This window comes from Podarcis cretensis (assembly GCF_951804945.1).
Source record: "Podarcis cretensis genome assembly, chromosome: 2".
NCBI lineage: Eukaryota > Metazoa > Chordata > Lepidosauria > Squamata > Lacertidae > Podarcis > Podarcis cretensis.
In genome coordinates this window covers 4,938,060-4,956,711 of record NC_137171.1, presented here as the reverse complement: position 1 = coordinate 4,956,711, position 18,652 = coordinate 4,938,060, and the positions used below count along the sequence as shown (strand labels likewise).

Genomic DNA, 18,652 nt, shown 5'->3' with positions numbered 1-18,652 from the left:
ACCACTTAATTGAAAATGAAAAGTGCTGAGGATCAAGTCTACTCTCACCCTAGATGTACGTATTGGAACTAGGCAGCAGTTATTCCCTAGGGAGGGGAAATGTACTCTGCATATGCGCAGAGAGGCAGGCAGCCTGTAGCTGTGGAGTGGAGAAGGAACTGGGACTGAGACTGGAAGCTGGCTTGGGGTTTTTCTCCACCATATCCTCTAATAATCCCTTGCTTCTTCTGGTTGACAGTGTCTTTGTCCGCATAACGGTTGGTCCTCAGTGCCTGTAAAAGTCAAATGTATTGCCACCATAAGCCAGATTCTATATTTGTATTCCTTTTATGAGTCACAGAATATGATGACACCTGGAGGATTACATCATAGAACTCTTCCTGGAATGGTGACCAGGCAAACGCTTCTAACACTTTTGTCAGCTGGGCATGAAGACAGTAGCCCTGTTGTTTGACTTCAGCCTCTGATCCTCAGAGACAAATTGCTAAATAGATTTATCTGTGGCTATCAGCCACAATGAGGGACGCGGATAGCACTGTGGGTTAAACCACAGAGCCTAGGACTTGCCGATCAGAAGGTCGGCGGTTCAAATCCCCGCGACAGGGTGAGCTCCCGTTGCTTGGTCCCTGCTCCTGCCAACCTAGCAGTTTGAAAGCATGTCAAAGTGCCAGTAGTTAAATAGGTACCGCTCCAGTGGGAAGGTAAACGTCGTTTCTGTGCGCTGCTCTGGTTCGCCAGAAGCGGCTTAGTCATGCTGGCCACATGACCCGGAAGCTATACGCCGGCTCCCTCGGCCAATAAAGCGAGATGAGCGCCGCAACCCCAGAGTCGGCCACAACTGGACCTAATGGTCAGGGGTCCCTTTACCTATAAGCCACAATAGATATTTTCCATGTGCTTGTTCCATTTTACAGCCACTTAATCTAGTGTGCATGGTCAACACTGCATCTTCTGGGAGAACAATTTTTTTTTAAAAAAATGGCGAGATTAAAGAATATGTGTTGGACTGGCTAAAAATTATTATCAAAGCAATTCAAAATTTAAGGTAGACAAGAATTTGGGATTTGCAGAAAAAACATTACAATTCGAAGAAGATATATCAAGATCTAGAGTTAAAACATTATCTAAAATGTATAGAATATTACTTGATTGGGAAATGAAAGAAGAATTTGTGAAATCTTCTATAATTAAATGGGCACAGGATGTGGGTCATAACATTGATTTGAACCTGTGGGAACCATTGTGGGAAATAAACTTAAAATTCACAGCTAGTTATGCGCTAAAAGAGAATTACTTAAATACGATCCACAGGTGGTATTTGACACCAAGCAAATTAGCCAAAATGTCTAAATCTAAAGTTGACCTGCCTCGCCCCACCCTCCAGCCCTAGGAGTCCTCATAAGGGAGCTGTGCCTGGAGGAAGAACTGTGACGGGGGAGACTTCATCAGGCAAGGCCTCCTTCCACCTGCCTTGCTCACCCTCCAGCTTCTGCTGCTCAATTTGCATTGCATTATCTTATGCACTGTGGCTTGCTGTTTTATTGATTGTAGTTTAGAAATTATTTATTGTAATTGTTAAGAGTGGATTTCTGTTTAATTTTTATATGCTGATATTATTATTCTATACTGTTCTAATGATTGTTGAATGTTACTTTATTTGATGTAGGTTGCTCATTTTAAAGTTATAATAATAATAATAATAATAATAATAATAATAATAATAATAATTTATTATTTGTACCCCGCCCATCTGGCTGCGTTTCCCCAGCCACTCTCAGCGGCTTTCAACAAAGACCAAAAATACACTAAATTATATTTTAGTATCATGTTTTTGTATTACATTAGATTGTTTCTTCAGCTTGTAAACCGCCTTGGGTATTGTAAGATAGAAAGACAGTATACAAATTAAAAGTGATGGTGATGATGATGGTGATGATGACCTATGCTGGAAGTGCAAAGAAACAACCGGCACATTTTATCATTCATGGTGGCTACAAATGTGTAGCCATACAGCCTCACCTTTTTCCCTCCACATGACTGTGAAATTATCTGCAGCATAGAGTACCGTATTTTTTGCACCATAACACTCACTTTTTTCCTCCTAGAAAGTAAGGGGAAATGTCTGTGCGTGTTATGGAGGAAATGCCTACGGGTGGCATGCCTACGGATTTTCCTCCTCTAAAAACTACATGCGTGTTATGGTCGGGTGCGTGTTATAGAGCGAAAAATACGGTAATCTCTTTGTGGTTGCTAGGCTACAAATATTCTTTTTAAAAAAACATCTAAGTAGGATATGGGCCCCTGCTCTTCTGCTCTTCAATATTCTGTGCAAACAGAATATGGAAGAAATCCAGCGCAGTGAAAAGTGGGCACTCATTTCACATACTGCAGTAATTAACTGCAGCAAAGAACCCTAATTGGGCTGGTGCTCTGATCTGAAGTGCATTTAATGTAGCAACTAATCCAGCCCTGCTAAAGACCACCCCATAGAGCCACCCCCCCTCCACTTCCATATTAATCCGTATGAATGACCCACAAGAGAATTGGGTATCTTATGCAAGTCTTGCGCCCGTGTCTGAAAGTCCCAGGGAACTCAACAGGACTTTGTTCTGAGTGGAAATGCCTAGACCTGCGTTGTGAGTCACTATCCAAATTGATGATATTATATAACAGAGAAGAAGATCAAAGGGAAATGACTTGATTTTAAAAGGCAAAAGATTTGTATGATCTGAGGCAAAGCCAGACTTGAATTTAAACCAGGTGGGACCGCATTCATTTGAGATGGATTATAAAAATGTATTCCTGAAACCAGCTCTTTTAAGAGGTCTCCAGGTCCTGGATGTCTGATGGGACAATCTTGGGTGAATCAGACACTTCCTTTCCTCCTGACCTTTCCACTATTAGCAAATTTGTAGCTTGCTACGACTGGAAAAGTTCCAGGTCTCCTGTGCTTTTTTAACAGGGGTAGGAAAGAGATCTGTTGACAATGCTGCTTCTACAACTGCAGCCTGCTAGTTGCAGATGCTCCCCAAACAAAATTCTTTCCTCAACCTGATGTTCTGCAGATGTGGTTGAATGACCACTCCCATCAGTCCCAGTAAGCATAGCTGGTGGTCAGGGGTTATGGGAGGTGTAATCCAGCAACATCTCAAGTGTGCCAGATTAGGGGAGGCTGCCTTAGCACACCTCTTCTGTATTTTAAAGGCAAAACTAGAAGTGATGTTAAGTACACAAATGGTCCTTGCATGTTTATTTTTTTATTTATTAAATAGTGACTTCAAGGGGGAGGATCCAGGTTGGGGCTGCAGTATAGAGGAGAAGCAATTTGAATCTTTGGCCCACCAGTGTCCCAATTCAGATTGGGGCCCCTATAGCTGCTATTTGCCCCAGGAATAAAGTTCCTAGGGACAAACAGCAGCTGTGGTTGTGAGTTAGAATCATAGAATTGCAGAGCTGGAAGGGCTCCCCAGGGTCATCTAGTCTAACCCCCTCCAATGCAGGGATCTCAGCTGAAGCATCCATGACAGATGGCCTTCCAACCTCTGCTTAAAAACCTCCAAGGAAGAAGAGTCCACCACTTCTCGAGGGAGACTGTTCTACTGTCGAACAGCTCATATTGTCAGAAAGTATTTCCCTATGTTTAAATATTTTTTAATTGGTTTTCCATAATACCCCCAATAATAGCCAAATTATAACAATAACTATTAATTCCCAAATTATACAGTTATCAAAATGCCAATCAACATCAAATTAATACATTTTAATTAAAGTGGCTCCCCACATGATGGTTTGGGTGCATTTCCGATCTTATATCACTGCGTTCTTAATTAATGTCAGTTAGATTTCAGTTATAATAATAATCCCTTAGTCCACAGCTACATAATTAATGATTTCCATTCATGATGTTACAATATTTTAATTTATAAAGCTTCAAGTGAGGAACCCAAACTATTTTCTTTATTCTGCCCTGCGTGTGAAAACTGTTCTATCCACGGAGATTCCTTCTGTCCATTTATGGAGAACTGTTGTTTTCTCCCATCATGGCTTGGGGCGGAACTGAATCTTGGAGTTTCTCACAGGTCTTATCTCTCTGTCCCTTGCTTCTGTCTCGGAACAGGCAACAGTCTGCTAGAAACCATTCTGTCTCTCTAGTAAAACATGTCACAGATTTTCACCATTTCCCCCTCAGCCTAGGAAAAGGTGGGCAGTTTTCAAATGCGCTGAAGATTTAATACTCCTTTCCAACTCCCAGAATCTCTGCAGCGTTCTTATCACAGCCCCCAAATTCTTTTCCTTCCAGCAGGAGATTTATGGCCCAATCAAACTTTATCTTAGATTACATTCTCTCAATAACACACACAAATCTCAGTCTCTTTTTCCTTGTCTTCCTTGGAGGTGAGGGGAATTACTCTGTCTTTCCAACACAGTCATACCTGAGCTTCCCCTCACCCTCTTTTCTTCATTTCAGATCATACACAGTTCCCATTTTTGCTTGTTAAAATCAATGTTACGCCAACGTTCCTTTCTTCACTTGTAAATATCTTTTTATCTTATATTCTAGAGAGGGTTGCTAAATCTTAAAAGAAGCTTAGAATAAACAAACCATGGGCTTCCTACTCTCCAACCAACTCTCACACCGAAGAAAATCTTATCTCAGTTCAAACCTTTGATCCATGTAGCTGGTATATTCCGAAGTATGTTGTTGCAGCCGTTTCCCTTCACGTGCCAGTACTTTAAACCAATTAAAGATCCAATTAAACAGAGAACCTCTGCTTCTTAAGGGCTGCATAGGAGGGTTTTCGCCAGGTGAAGTGCTTTTGCACTCAGCGGCTCCCGGCCTCCCACATTCCATGCCTGAGCAAGAGCCAGGTACCAAGACAAACTGTGAGTGATGCCCATTTCCCCCGTCCTTGGAGGGAATTTGCAAGGATGATTTACCGCTCATCCTTGTTTTTTGTTCGCCGATGATCCCTTGCTGTCATGGAGGCTGTCTCCCATCTTATATTTGTGCATCTGGTTCTTCCAGCCTAAGTGTAGAACCTTACATTTGTCCCTATTGAAATTCATTTTGTTAGCTTGGGCCCAGTTCTCCAATCTGTTAAGGCCATTTTGAATTCTGATTCTGTCTTCTGTGTTAGCTACCCCTCCAGCTTAGTGTCATCTGCAAATTTGATGAGCATCCCCTCAATTCATTCATCCAAGTCATTTATAAAGATGCTGAACAACAACAGGCCCAGGACCCTGCGGCACCCCACTTGTCACTTTTTCCCAGGATGACGAGGAATCATTAATGAGCTGTAAGAGAAAGATTTAAATCCCCTCTGCCACAACACCGCAGTCCCAGTCCATTGTCTCCTTTCTCTTAGTGGATAGTTAGTACATAGAAACCAAGCCAGTCACAAGCATAATACCACAACTAGGGCTTGTCTACTATGCGCCCAGAGTTCACCATGTGTTTGCAGCTGCTTTGGTTCCTGTTTAATGTGTGTAGTACACATGACATTACCCTCAGACAACACCAATCTCATACAATCATAGAACTGTAGAGTTGGAAGGGACTATTTGCCTGTAAATTAAGGGGATGATCCAAGAAACTGGGCCGGGGGGGGGGGCGGACTGGGCTCCAAACCACTGCACTTGGAATCACAGAAGTTGTTTTGGGATTTTGGTGTAGGTGTCTCAATTGTTACTTTCTGCTATTCTCCTTCCTCAAATACTTATTTATTTTCTCGTCATGTACATAACTGCTTCCAGCACATCTGGGTTTTTTCTTTATCAGATTTGCACAAAACCAAAAAACTGCAGAGGCAAATTTCCAACTCCCCACTGTGTGCTTTTACACACTTCTTGGTCAGGATTTACCAACAACAAACAAGGTGTGCACACATGCCCTATCCCTATGATGCAACTGGCATGTTAGACTCAACATACAACTGGCATGTTAGAATCAACCAATCAGATGGCAGAGACAAATACGAAAGGGAAGGCCAAGGCCTACCAGTAAGAGGGAAAGACCAAAGTTTCTCCTCACACAATTCAAATCCATGTGGGTGTGGATTACTCTAGTCTAATTCAAATGGAGGAAAGATGGATTAGCAGCTACATACTGCTCAAAGGTGGTTTGGCTCTAAGAAGGATGATATTGATGTGTCCAGCAATGTATCAGGCAGGTGATCAGGAATGTATACGTTGCCATGTATGTCACTATTCCCATTACATTTGGAGCAAACACAGCATAATGCTGTACGCACCAAAAACATGGACTCCGTAGAGCGGTTAATACAATTGCAATCCCACATGCAGTTTATAGCACAAGAGCAGTGACTGAAAAATCTGTAGTAGAGCTGGGATTTGTTTGTTTTTAGGCGTCTTGCGGTATGGTCAATTTGTGTCTGAAGCAGCAGGGCTGTTTCAGATTTCAAATGGGAGCTCCCCTGCCTAAATGTTCCTCCGTACAAACACGTACAGATCCTCGCACAATGAAAACTAGCATGTCAAGGGCAAGTTAGAAAACTAGGAATCAGGTGGAAATGTTCTAGTCTATGTGGAGGGATTTGTATATGTGCACAGGGTCATTTCAGTATGTGAAACACCAAAATTCTGCCTCTTAGTTCTGTCCCTGCCCCCTGCCAGCTGAAGTACACGAGGTAGGCACCAAGATCTTGCAATATCTTGTACCAAACTGGCCCCATTGCTGCTCCCCTTTTGGTAGGCAGCCAAGCAAGGCACTACTTTCTAAACCAGATTCTGATTGTTCAAGTTAGAACCATTTTTAATTTTTTATTAATTGTTATGCTGTTTTACTGTGAGTTGTAATGATTCTGGGTAATTATTTTACTTTGTGTGTTTTGTTTGCTGCCTTTAATTTAATTTAATTTTTTTAATAGAAAGGCAAGATACAGACATTGAAATAAAATTAAAATTAAAGAACCCTCCCACCTGTAGGCTACAATGGCATGGCCCAGATGTAAGCTTACTAGCCCTGTGAGAAGTAGGCCATACTTATACTGAAATCTTGTGATTGCAAAAGCACATCCCCATCCCCAGATCTAGGGCAGAGGTATTCAACCTTTTTGAGTCCACTGATCCCTTGACCAACTACATTCTTTCTGGGGCACCCCTGTGGGGCTCAGGAGCCCAGTTATGTCACCCCTTGCCTGCAGAGCTGGCAGCCCCTCACCTCTTTTCGAACAGCATCCCTTGTGGAGTGTTCCTTCAGCCTCCTCTCTGCTCCCTTCTCCTTTGCAGTCTGGGCAGCCACAGCTGCTGCCCCTGGTCTCTGAGCTTCCACCCTGCCCCCAAAGAGAGGTGCTTCCTCACACTGCCCCACAAGGGCCTGGGAAGCACCCCCTGGCCAGCCCTACAGGCACTATTGGCCTGGGGAGCTTGTGGCCAGGGCTGCTGCAACGAACAGCTGTGCAAGACTTTAGGAAGCAGAGACGCAAGAGGGCATCAGAGGAGGGAGAGAAAGAAAGAGGGACAGAGGCCAGTGTGGCCTGTGGCACCCGTGACCATCATTCAAGGCACCCGAGGGTGCCACAGCACACTGGTTGAAAACTAATGATCTAGGGTCATTATATGGGCTCATAGGCTGGTCAAGGCCCTGCCATTCTGAATACAGAGGTTTTGTTCCCTTGCTAACTCCACACCAGGTTAGGGTCTCTCTCTCTCTCTCTCTGTAACAAAGTGGAAGACTGGCATCTGTTTCACAGTGGAAGGGACTTCATTGATCCTACCACACAGACAAAGCTCTCTTGGAGAGGTAAGCTCTAGTCCATGCTCAGGATGTTTGTGCAGGGATTTGCAAAGACTGACTTCTTCAAGTATCTTTACACTGAACCTTGTCTGTATGTGTAGTTTCACCTGCAGACTGGCTTAGTCACACTCTTGCTCTCAGCTCACCCTTAGTTGCCTGCCTGTAAAAAGGGGCTATTAAGCAACCTACCTAAAATGGCTGCTCTGAGAATGAATAAAATAAGGACCAATTAACAGACTCTGGCTGGGCAGGCTATTCCTCATTTTCTTTCTAGCCTCACAGGGTTGTTGCAAAGTTAAACAAGATGAGAGTTGTGAAAGTGTTTTGTATATAAAAAAGAGCTGTAGAGAAATGAGTAAGATACCAAAGTACCATAGCAAAGCAGACCACAATCCTTTTCCCCACCACACACCTCTCTGAGTGCATTATTTTCCCACATCATGACTGTGTCCCACTGGATGCTGATGTAGCCAGGCCAAGCCAGGAAACCAAAATGTTTCCTTCTGGAAACAGAGCTGCCCTTCCAAAGTAAGCAGCAGGCCCTCTCTTTCCTTGGAGGGTTTTAAGCAGAAGTTGGATGGCCATCGGTTATGGATGCTTTAGTTGAGATTCCTGCATTACAAGGGGTTGGACTAGATGACCCTCAGGGTCCCTTCTAACTGTGATTCCACTGTAGCTGTTCTGTCAGGGGTGGGGAACTAGTGGGCTTCCAGATGCTGTTGGACTCCTACTCCCATCAGTCCCAGCCAGCATGGCAAGGATGATGGAGGCTCTAGTCCAGCAATGTAAGAACCACCACAGGCTTCCCATCCCAGTCTAGATGCTGTAGCCCAGTTTTCCCCAACCTGATACACGATGGCAAGAGGAGATATGTAGCTATACTGGTCCATTAAAAAATATTAGGGTCAGTGGAAATGCCACAAAATTGTGAGCTGCTTTCAGGTTCCCCATAATACGTTTTCCAGTATAACAGCAGCAGCTAATCAGCCAATTTCCCCCTGTGCAACTGATGTGGTTCCCTGCAAGAGCCACCTCCAGCCTGGATATGTTTGGCACCAGATGGATAAAATCGTTCAGCCAAAACAAAAGGAAAAGAAACACTGATGAACCAGATGAGAATGGCATGTTCCCCCCACCCCACACTTTCCCTTCCAGCCCATCCATCACAAGAATCCTAAAGTACGAAGCTGGTAATGGAGCCGGGAGACAGTGAGAAGCCATTGTTTGCAAAACACCGAGCAGCTTCGGCCGCCACCACATCCAAAGGCTGCAAATTATACAAGATCGCTTGTGTAATCTAGTCCGGAAAGGAGTACTGCAAGGCAGAAGGAGTACAGACTCCGAGGGCATTGAAGGAAGGGATCCTCATGGAAACGGGCTGCCCAGTGATGGACCACAGTCAAGCACAATGGAGGGGAGTGGTTCCTAGGAAGGAGCTGGCAGTTCCTTCCCTGTCACTGCTCTGAGGGATGACGAAGCAGCTGAGCCCAGGCAGGCAAGCAAGACGGCACCGCATCCTGCTGCCTGCTCCCTGCTCCCTGCAGCGGCTTTTGTGCCTTTCTGGTGCTTTGTTCCAGAGGCAGAAGAGAACAGGGTTGCTGCTTCCCAGGGTAAAAAGCAGAAAAACCCAACCATGGCTAATTTGCACACCTGAATTCCTCTTAAAATAAGCAGATTTTAAACACTCTGGTGTTGAGGCTGGCCTTAAACAAAGCAGGCGGGTGGACAGGGTGGGGGAAGCATTCAAAATGGTTTGAGCCGGGTTGAAGTGGCCAGGTAGCAACTGCAGCCCAGGAATTGTCAAGAGAAAGAGAAATAAACTATGCTAATTGGGGGAAAGAGGCCCCTGATATTTAAGAAGCTTCATGGAAAATCTCTGCTCAAACACGCGCAGGAATGACTTTGCAACACAACTGTACTAAATCAAGATGCTTCTCCAAAATACCATTTTGTTCCAAGCCCAGCCATGAGAAGATACCCTTGGTACCCAGGTGGAAAATAAACTTGATATCCCAGGGCTCCATTCGCCTGTGCAGTGAGAGAGGAGTCAGGCAGTCCCATTAGCACAGATTAATAACTTTCTCTGCAGCAGAGGGATTGAGAGGCACCCAGAAACCACAGAGAGTTGTGCAACAGACTTGGGAGTGGGGATGGGCAAGTGGTTTCTAATTCCCGCATATGCCTTCAACAGCTGGGGTCACCTTGGGGAGGTCCCACGCCTACCCTTTTCACTTTATGGACAAGAATCAATGGGGTCAGTTGTTCATGACTGCACTAGTAGGTCAGTCTCTTCAAACATGATGGGTGAGGTAGGTAGCCATCTGTTGGGCACCCCAGAAAATGAGCACCCTCCCTTTTGACCACATACCCAAGACTGTGCAACACCTCCCACATGATACCGAACCACTGATAGATATTTTAAAAAACCTCTGTGGCCATGGCTCATCATGGGAGGCTGACATGAACGTCACTAGCCACCCTCCCAGGAGAACCAGCTCCCACTTCCTGCCCTCCTGAAATGGAGGGTGTCTTTAGCAACTGAAAGAAGTGAGCATCATGAGGTCAAAAGCCAAGCGTTGTACCAAGTGATGAACACAGAGACTGTGGGGACAGGGGCGTTGCCAGTTCTGAGTAAACAACCTACAGAGTCCTCAGCAAGCCACCTGCATCACTTTGAACCAGTGGCGTAGCGTGGGGGGTGCAGGGGGGGCCAGCCACACCGGGCGCAACATCTGGGGGTTAGGGGGCGCAAATCCACAAATTAGGGGGTGTAAATTACTTGCCTTGCCCCGGGTGCTGACAACCCACGCTACGCCACTGCTTTGAACCCCCATCCTTATACTGCACTGGTGTAACTTAACATTCACTGTGGTAGTGGTGGGGGTTGGATTTAAAACAGATGATGGTGGGAATCAAAGGAGATTATCTCAACCGGTCAGTTTGCAGCCCTTCAAGAGAATAACCTCAGAGGAGGCAGCATAATTTGGGCAGATTCAGAGAATTTAAGTTTTAAAATTTGGGAACAGAAGATAAATTCATGGGGTACAAAGGGTTTGTGTAGGAGCAGGAAGACATGCTTGCTGCTGCTGCTGTTTTCTTGCCAGCTTCAAGGGATCCCTCCTTTCTTCAGAGTAGCCAGACCAACAGCTCAACTAGCCACACCCAGTGGGTTTAAGGCTGCAGAACTAAGGGTGGAGCAGTAGCAGCCAAACAATTGATATAAACTCTAAAGTCACAGTCACCAGCACCCATTTTCTAGGCAAATGGATACGCTGTTGGTTATTTTACAGGTGGGCTTTGCTGTGATCTGGGAGATTTTGAAGGACATGGACCCACCTTATTGAACAGGCCTGGCTCAGGGCAGTGATGGAGGGGGTGATGCCCCTTCTTTAGAGAAGCATCCCTGCAGCTGCTCCCCCAGCCCCCCCCCTCAGCATTTGCTTACCCCAATGATGACGGTGTCATCTCCCTGGAAAACTGGGATGAATTTATCTCCCCGTATGATCTCCGACTGGTTCAAGGGCCGGAACCTACAGAGCACTTTGATGCTACATTCATTGACTTCTGTCGTCATGCTGGCTGGGCAATTGGGCTCCCTGTTCGTCCTGGCAGCTTTTGTGGCGAAGAGGTGGAGGAGAAGCAATTCCCAAGGGGAGTCGAGAGGCAGAGAAAGGTGAAGGCGGCGTGCAACCAGGCTTTAGCAGATTGCAAAACGGGAGAAGGAGATCCCTGGATTGTCACCCCACAGCAGCAGAGCAATGGGGCTCTCTCAGCTGGGCTGGTGCGTCCTCCGCGCCTGCGTTACCTTGGGATGCTGCTTGCAGTGCCTGTACGTCCCTCCTTCCTGCTGCAGGCATCGGCAGCATCAGCAGCGAGCAAAGGGATGGGCAGCTGGAGCCAGGATGCTATAGCTCTTAAGGTGGAGCGGGTTCTGATGACTTAAGGTGGAAGCAAACATGCCGGTCCTAGCCCGCTGGTGTGGAACCTTTTTCAGAACAAGGGCTGCATTCCCTTCTGGGAAACCTTCTGAGGGCCACATGCCAAGGGTGGGCGGGACCAGAAAAGCGGGAGGAGCAACAAATGTATTTTTTTTTTTTTTTGCCTGCATCTCCGCTGACCTCCATCCACACAAGCAAGACACAGTCCTGAATCCTGCCAGGCAAAAACACTCAGGTTGTGGAGCGACCCCAGGGAGGGCTGTGGCCTGGGGAGAGTCCCCAGGGCCGGATGGAGAAGACTGGAGCCTTCTGCTGCTGGCTGTGATGTTCCCCACATTTGCCTTAGCCAATGCCCCCTTCCTCGGGTTTAGAATTGCAGCTGCCACCAGCTGCCTTGTTCCTTTTGAACCCTGACTGGTGCAAAGGGGGGCTGGACTCCTGGAGGCAAGGGGCAAGTGCTGCTTGGCTTGTTGGCTTTAGAAAAACAGCACCTGCCAAAATTCCCTTTTATACACAGCCCTGGGCTTCTTTGGGAGGCAAAGCAGGGTAAAAATGGGATGAATTAGTAAATAATAAAAGTGAGGATCTGCACCCTTTTCCTAGGCACTCTTTCATTTAGTTTAGACCCCATGTCTCAAAAAGCACTCTGCACTGCCCTAATGCCTACTATGTTGGCACTGGCTATGATTATTCACTGCTGAGAAGGGGGGGGGGCGGAAACATTTAGCATGCATTCAGATGCCCTTTCTTTATTATCACTCCATAGTCCATAGGAATAGAGGCAGCTGCTCAGTGACAGATCAGGCTATTTGTTCATTTAGACCAGTGGTGTCTGCGTTGCTGGCAGCAACTTTCCCAAGTCTGTCACAGATAAATATTTTCCCTCATCTTCTACATCATCCTTTTCTAAACTGGAGATGCCAGGGATCAAATCTGAGACCTTCTATGTGCAAAGCAGGTGTTTTTCCATTGATTGAGCTCTGGGCCCCTCCTCACATGACCTCAGGCTGAGGCCAGAGTCACTTCCAGGCATTCTGTTTGTCGAGCATTCATCCTGATTTGTTTGCACAAAGTTTGTGGGGACGTTAGATGTCATTGCCTATTTATTGTGCATTTGTTCTGTTCGCAGGGAGGACAGACAACATTGTGTCAAACAAATATTATCCCACATTTTCCAGTGCATTTCCCCGTCACTTTTCCTAATCACGAAAAGGTTGATTTTGGAAGGAAGTCAGTTTGTTGTGTAATAGCGCCAAATCAGCTTTAATTGCACATCTTGAATTTGTTGGCGCGCGATTGAATCCCACTTGACAATAGCAATGGTCTGAAATCACCCCAGGTTAAAATAAATGTCAGTCTGATTGAAGATGTCATCCACCTAAATACTAGATGACATGCATTATACTTGCTCATATGATTTCTCATTTTTCCAAAGCACCCAAACAACCCAAACCAAGACTGCCTCCACAAATACCATGGGAGAGGCCACATTCTCATGCCTCTTGCTACCTGAAGGCCAAGATTGCAGCTGGAGAAATAATAAATATCTTCTTTTTTGAGATGGGGAAAGCAGAACTGTGTTGTGTACAGTTATGGTCACCTCATCTCAGAATGGACATAACAGAACCAGAAAAAATGCAGGAAAAGGCAACTAAACTATTAGGGGACTGAACATATTGTTGGCTGCTTTTTCAAATTTGTTTATTTGTTTCATTTTACTTTTTGTAAAGTAAATCCTGCTTTGGATTATCTTTTTAAAAGGAAAATTAAACACTAGTGGACTCGGCTACATTTTCAAAAAACGACACTGAATGCATTATAAACCAGCAACATCAGATGGTGCCAGAGAGCAAACAAATTTTCTATGTTATTTTTACATAGGTTTTTTTCTTTTGTTCTAACGATTTAATTTCTGACTTATTAATAGCGTTTTTTCCTCTTTGTCTAGATCCACCCACTGTCTATCTAAATTAAATATTGGGTCCCTAATATAGCACCTACAAAACAGCTAATTCTGATGGAGTAGAAAGTCTATGTTTTCTAATTCCCCAGCATAGGATCAGGAAAGATGAGCTTCCAGTTGCTGTTTGACTGACTCCAGCTCCCATCACCCCTGACTGTTGGGCCATGCTGGCTGGGGATGATGGGAGCTGTATTCTCAACAGCAGGAGCCACAGATTCTGCTTTCCTGGTGTACACGGTAGTGAGCTATTTGGTCCAATGGCTCTTATTTGGTATATGTTTGTGTTTGGCTTTGCACCCAACCTCTTCAGCCCTCTGCTCAGATGGGTTTTGACCCGTGAGATCTATAATTATGGTGGTTCTGAAGGACTCCCTTTCTCAGAACTACTCATGGGTGTCTGTGGTTATTTTGGGGGAGGGGCAAAGTAAAACACTAAAAGGATGGAGGTGGCTAGTTTCTTGGAGGAAAAGATAAATATCTGTACAGTACATGTCACCTCATATCTCAGGTTCTACCAATGCAAGAAAGGTGGAAATCTGGGGGTTGTGGTTCAGCTACGCCCCCCTCCATGGATGTTCATGGGACTACTGTTGCCTATTTAATTTGTGCCCATGTCCTATATGTTTATAGCCAATGCTGGCTTCAAATTTTAGGGTGCCCTCGGGCAAGATCTCCTAAGAAGGCCTTCTAAAATGGCGACAGGACAGTTTACATACTCTGCTTTCCACTTGTGGTGGCAGCAGCATAAGTTTGTTGTGTAAGACCAACTTTAGTTGAGGGAGAAATTTGGTTTGCATTTAAAGCTGAGTTTTTCAAATCCACCCTTTCTGAAACAATATGAGAACCAAAGCACAGTCAATTCGTGCAGGAAAAGGCACCAGATCAAACTCTGTGTACTGGCCTGCAGTTTCTGTGGACCCTTGACATGACTTTTAGAGTTTGATCTTCTGCTGGCTCATAGTTCTAATATATGTTTAATCCTTCATTGGTATCAGATACATGTATAGAGTGCAGTCGTCCTCTGTCAGGAACATAGGAAACTGCCTTATAGTTAGATCACTGATCCATCTAGCTCAGCATTGGCTGGCAGAGCCACTCCAGAAGTTCAGACAGTCCTACTTTGACATGTTGGAGTTTGAACCTTCTGCATTCAAAGCAAGTGCTCTACCACTGAGCTATATCCCTTCTCCATACACAAACTGAGATGCATAACCCCTCCCCATATCTGCCTTCTCGAAGCCTCTGAATAATGCCCTAGCCCAGGAGATACATATCTGGTAAAACCTTTGAATCATCAACATTGCTTACTCTTCCAGGAAACTGGGGGCCAATTGGACAGACGCAGCAAAAACTGCAGAAATCAAATTGAGGCTGACATGTGGGGGGAAAGCAGTACCAGAAGTGCAGTCACTTCTTGCATCAGGCCCCAAGCAAGACAAGAGTGCAGCAGCTGCACTGACTTGCAAAGTAGATTCATTTCCTTCCAGATGAGCTGAGGTGAATGAAGCTTTAAAAAGGAGCGGGTGAGGATAAGGAAGGTCAGGCCCATGCCCTGCTTGTCAATTTCCCAGAGGCACCTGTCTGGGCTGCTGCTGGGAAGCAGGAGGCTGGATTAAACGGTCCTTGATCTGAACCAACAAGGCAATTCAAGGATGTGCTCTGTATGTTTTACCACAGTTACGTCAGTAGCAGTTATGTCATTCTCTCCAATACTTAACAGAGGAAAAAAAGGTACGTTGAGAGCCAGTGTGGTGATGGACTAAGATTGGGCAAAACCAGGTTCAGATCCCCACTAAGCTATCAAGTTCCCTGAGCAACCTTGGGCACCATCTCTTAGACTCACCAGCCTTGCAGGGCCGTTGTGAGAATAATGAGGGGAGAGAGTCCTCAGTATTGTAGAAATATAGTTAAAGAGATGCTACAAGAAAGGGGGTGGGGGTCAGGAACAGGGAGGCAATAAAAACAAATAACTCCTAATTCATGATGGGGTTTTTGTTTTTTGCTCTCAAAGTTTTTTTGCCCATGTATTTGATACCAAGATCAAATTTGTGGCCAGCTGTCCAAAATGTTTATTGCGGATATATTTCTTCCTCTTTATATTCTGTTTTAAATTTAAGACTTTAAAGTATAGTTAAAGTAATTAGAGCCTTGTGGGTTCCAGGAGAGATAATACTTTTGTTTACAGTATGATTCCATCAATGTTTACTCAGAAGTGAGTTCCATTGAGTTCAGTGAAGCTTACTTCCAGATAAAGAATGCTCAGTATTTTATGGGATCTGTTGTGAAATATGTAACTTCAGGCTTTATTTATCTGGCAAGCTCTGGTAATTTGATTTAATTTCAACACACAAACCCCGTATTACTTATATTTTTTTAAAAACAAAATTTTAATGGTTTTGTAAAATACAAATACAATAACCTTTAAACACTTATCCAGCAGTACAGCTCATGGTGTTTGTTTTATCCATTATACAATTACACATTCAACATTCAAACATATTACTTAATGTATTTTATATTTACAAAAAAAAAAAATATGCTTGAAAGTATTAGATGCACAGATCTAATAAAAAGTCATAATGAATAAATAACATCAAGAGAAAAAGGTGCAAGTATCATATGTTGTTATAAGCCGTCTTAATAGGATTAGTCTTGCATTATTTCTTGAATATCAGCAAACCAGAACTGAAGGACAAAATGAGGAAAGGCATATAAAATGAAGGATGGATGACACATTGTACTCACCAGCCTGTCCTCCTGTCCTGATGAGGAATACTGAGTAGCAGTATACCTATCACAAGAATACCATCCCTTATTGCCACACCATACATTTAAGGCAAATGGCTTTCTGCAAAAAAATAAAAATAAAAATCCTGGGAACCACAGTTTACTACTCACAGAACTACAGTGCCCTTAGAAAACTACAGTTCCCAGGGTTCTTTGGGGAAAGATGTGCTTCAAATGTATGGTGTGGCTGTAACTTCAACTTTCTAAGAGCTCAGTCTTGGTTTCGTTTTTGAATGAGTCGCTGAGGTTGAATATTGAATCAGTGGTGGACCTTTTTTGTTGTTGTCTCAGGTACTTTGTTGGGACTGCATGTTGATTGTGGGTGTCACTGAAGACAGTAGCGAGTAGAAGCAGAATCAAATTGAATAGGCAATCTCTTTTTTCTCTTTCTTTCTGACATTCCTTCCTTTACCTCTGTACCCAGCAGGTTGAGAGGCACAGATTGTGCTTGCTAGAGACTTGAAGAGTGTAAGCTGTTGACCCTGTAATAAACGTAAATCTGCCCTTATTCCCGTATGGGGGACACAAGAGCCCTTATAGAGTCCTTTGCAGGTTCTCCATCAGTCAGAGAAAATAACAGAGGCCAACCAGAGAATATTGAGAAGCAAAGCAGCTAGTAAGCCTGATCTTTATTGAACTTGTTGCAACAGGGTGTCCCCGTCACATGCAGGAGAAGGAGGAGGACCCAGAACCAAGGTATGCCCACCCTTATATAGATATTTTAAATTGTCAGCCCTGGAGTCCAAGCCCACCCCCCAGACACATCATACCTACATCACAGAAAGGGCGGTCTACAACAGAAATCTGAGTGTGTTGTTTTTACCTCCTGTCTGGCAGATTACCTGTTAATGCTTACTTGATAGGATACCCTGGGGAGCCTAGCCATTCTTTTGTAATGATACTTAGTTCCTGAGCCAGATCATAGGCTCACCCTATTCATACACAGACATACCCTTAATACAGGATTTGTGAATGAAAAGACAATGGGGAGGCTTTGCCATTTTCCTTGACCTTGCAGAGAAATCATTTGGTCAGTTTGGGAGTCAAAATGGTTCCAGGGTTGTTTTCCTATGCTGCTTCAGACATGTGGTTTATTATATTTATATACGTGTTTGTTTGGTACATTTATGAACATTTATTATATATATATGACCTTAACTTTTTTATTTCAACCCCATGTGGCCTGAGGGCCACCGTTTGGCCACCCCTGTGCCAAAGCTGCAGAAGAAGATTAAAGAGGCATTTGCTGTGTTTCCACTAATTGGAGCAATCAATGAATGGAGCCAATATTGCTGGCTCCTCAGGCTCTGTTAAAAATTAGTTGCCACCTAGGGTTTTAAGCAATCTTATGTGAAGGTAAGATCCACTGAAATAAGTGAAACTCCTACATTTAAATAGATGCATGTGGATTGGGTCTTAATTCTATATTACATTTTATTAGTGGTCCAGACTATATTATGACCTCAATGGATATCACAGCCATAAATCTGGAGAAATTTAGGCATGCTTAATTCCTATTGACATAAATGCTGCTTATTTACAGAATTAGCTAAATCTCATTATTCTGATATTACTGTTGGCAATTGTGTATGCTGGATGTGGAGACCCTCCAAGTGTCCCTATTTTCTAGGGACAGTCCCAGATTTACAGGTTTCTGATTTGATCTCAGAATGTCTCTCTTTTCCTTAGGACGTCCCTATTTTCTTTGGAGAAATGTTGGAAGGAATGAGTGTGCTCAATGACCACAGAGAATGTTTCCTTTTGAAAGGAAAAAAAAAAAAAACCTGTGGAGGAATGGGGAGCGGGGAAAGTGTAATGGTCTAGTATACTGGAAGCCGTGGCAGACTTTGGGGCCTGACGGCCTCTCGCACGCCATTGGAGAGCAGAGTCGGGGTCCCCTTGAGGGCAGCCAAACGGGTCACGCTCCCCGCGTCCCTTTTTTGTGAGGCTCCCTGAATACCTGCGATGGCCGAAAGGAAAACATCAATTTGATTGTTTTAAAAAATTAAAACCCTCGTTTTGCGTTATCAGTTGTCAGCATACTGTCGAGAATAATGGCAGCAGCGTCCATTTTCCGTCCCCTAGCAACACGCAAGTGAAAAAGGCCTATTCCGCAACTCCTTGGGCGACTACAACTCCCAGAAGGCACTGCGCGCCCGAAGGCCCTTACCTCATTCTTCCTTTGTACTATACAATACTCGGAGGTGG

At 44.4% G+C, this 18,652-nt stretch overlaps 1 protein-coding gene across 2 annotated transcripts in view; it reads right to left on the bottom strand.

Annotated features, from left to right (window-relative positions):
• KIF5A (kinesin family member 5A) overlaps positions 1 to 11,691 on the bottom strand; it is a 57,888-nt gene extending 46,197 nt beyond the window's left edge. Inside the window, exon 1 of one of the 2 annotated variants that reach the window (XM_079966663.1) lies at positions 11,202 to 11,691. In XM_079966663.1, coding sequence (XP_079822789.1) covers positions 11,202 to 11,330 — 129 coding nt within the window. In that variant the 5' untranslated portion in view covers positions 11,331 to 11,691. The remainder of the gene's footprint in view (positions 1 to 11,201) is intronic. The other variant, XM_079966665.1, reaches the window with a different exon arrangement.
• Positions 11,692 to 18,652: the final 6,961 nt, after the last annotated feature.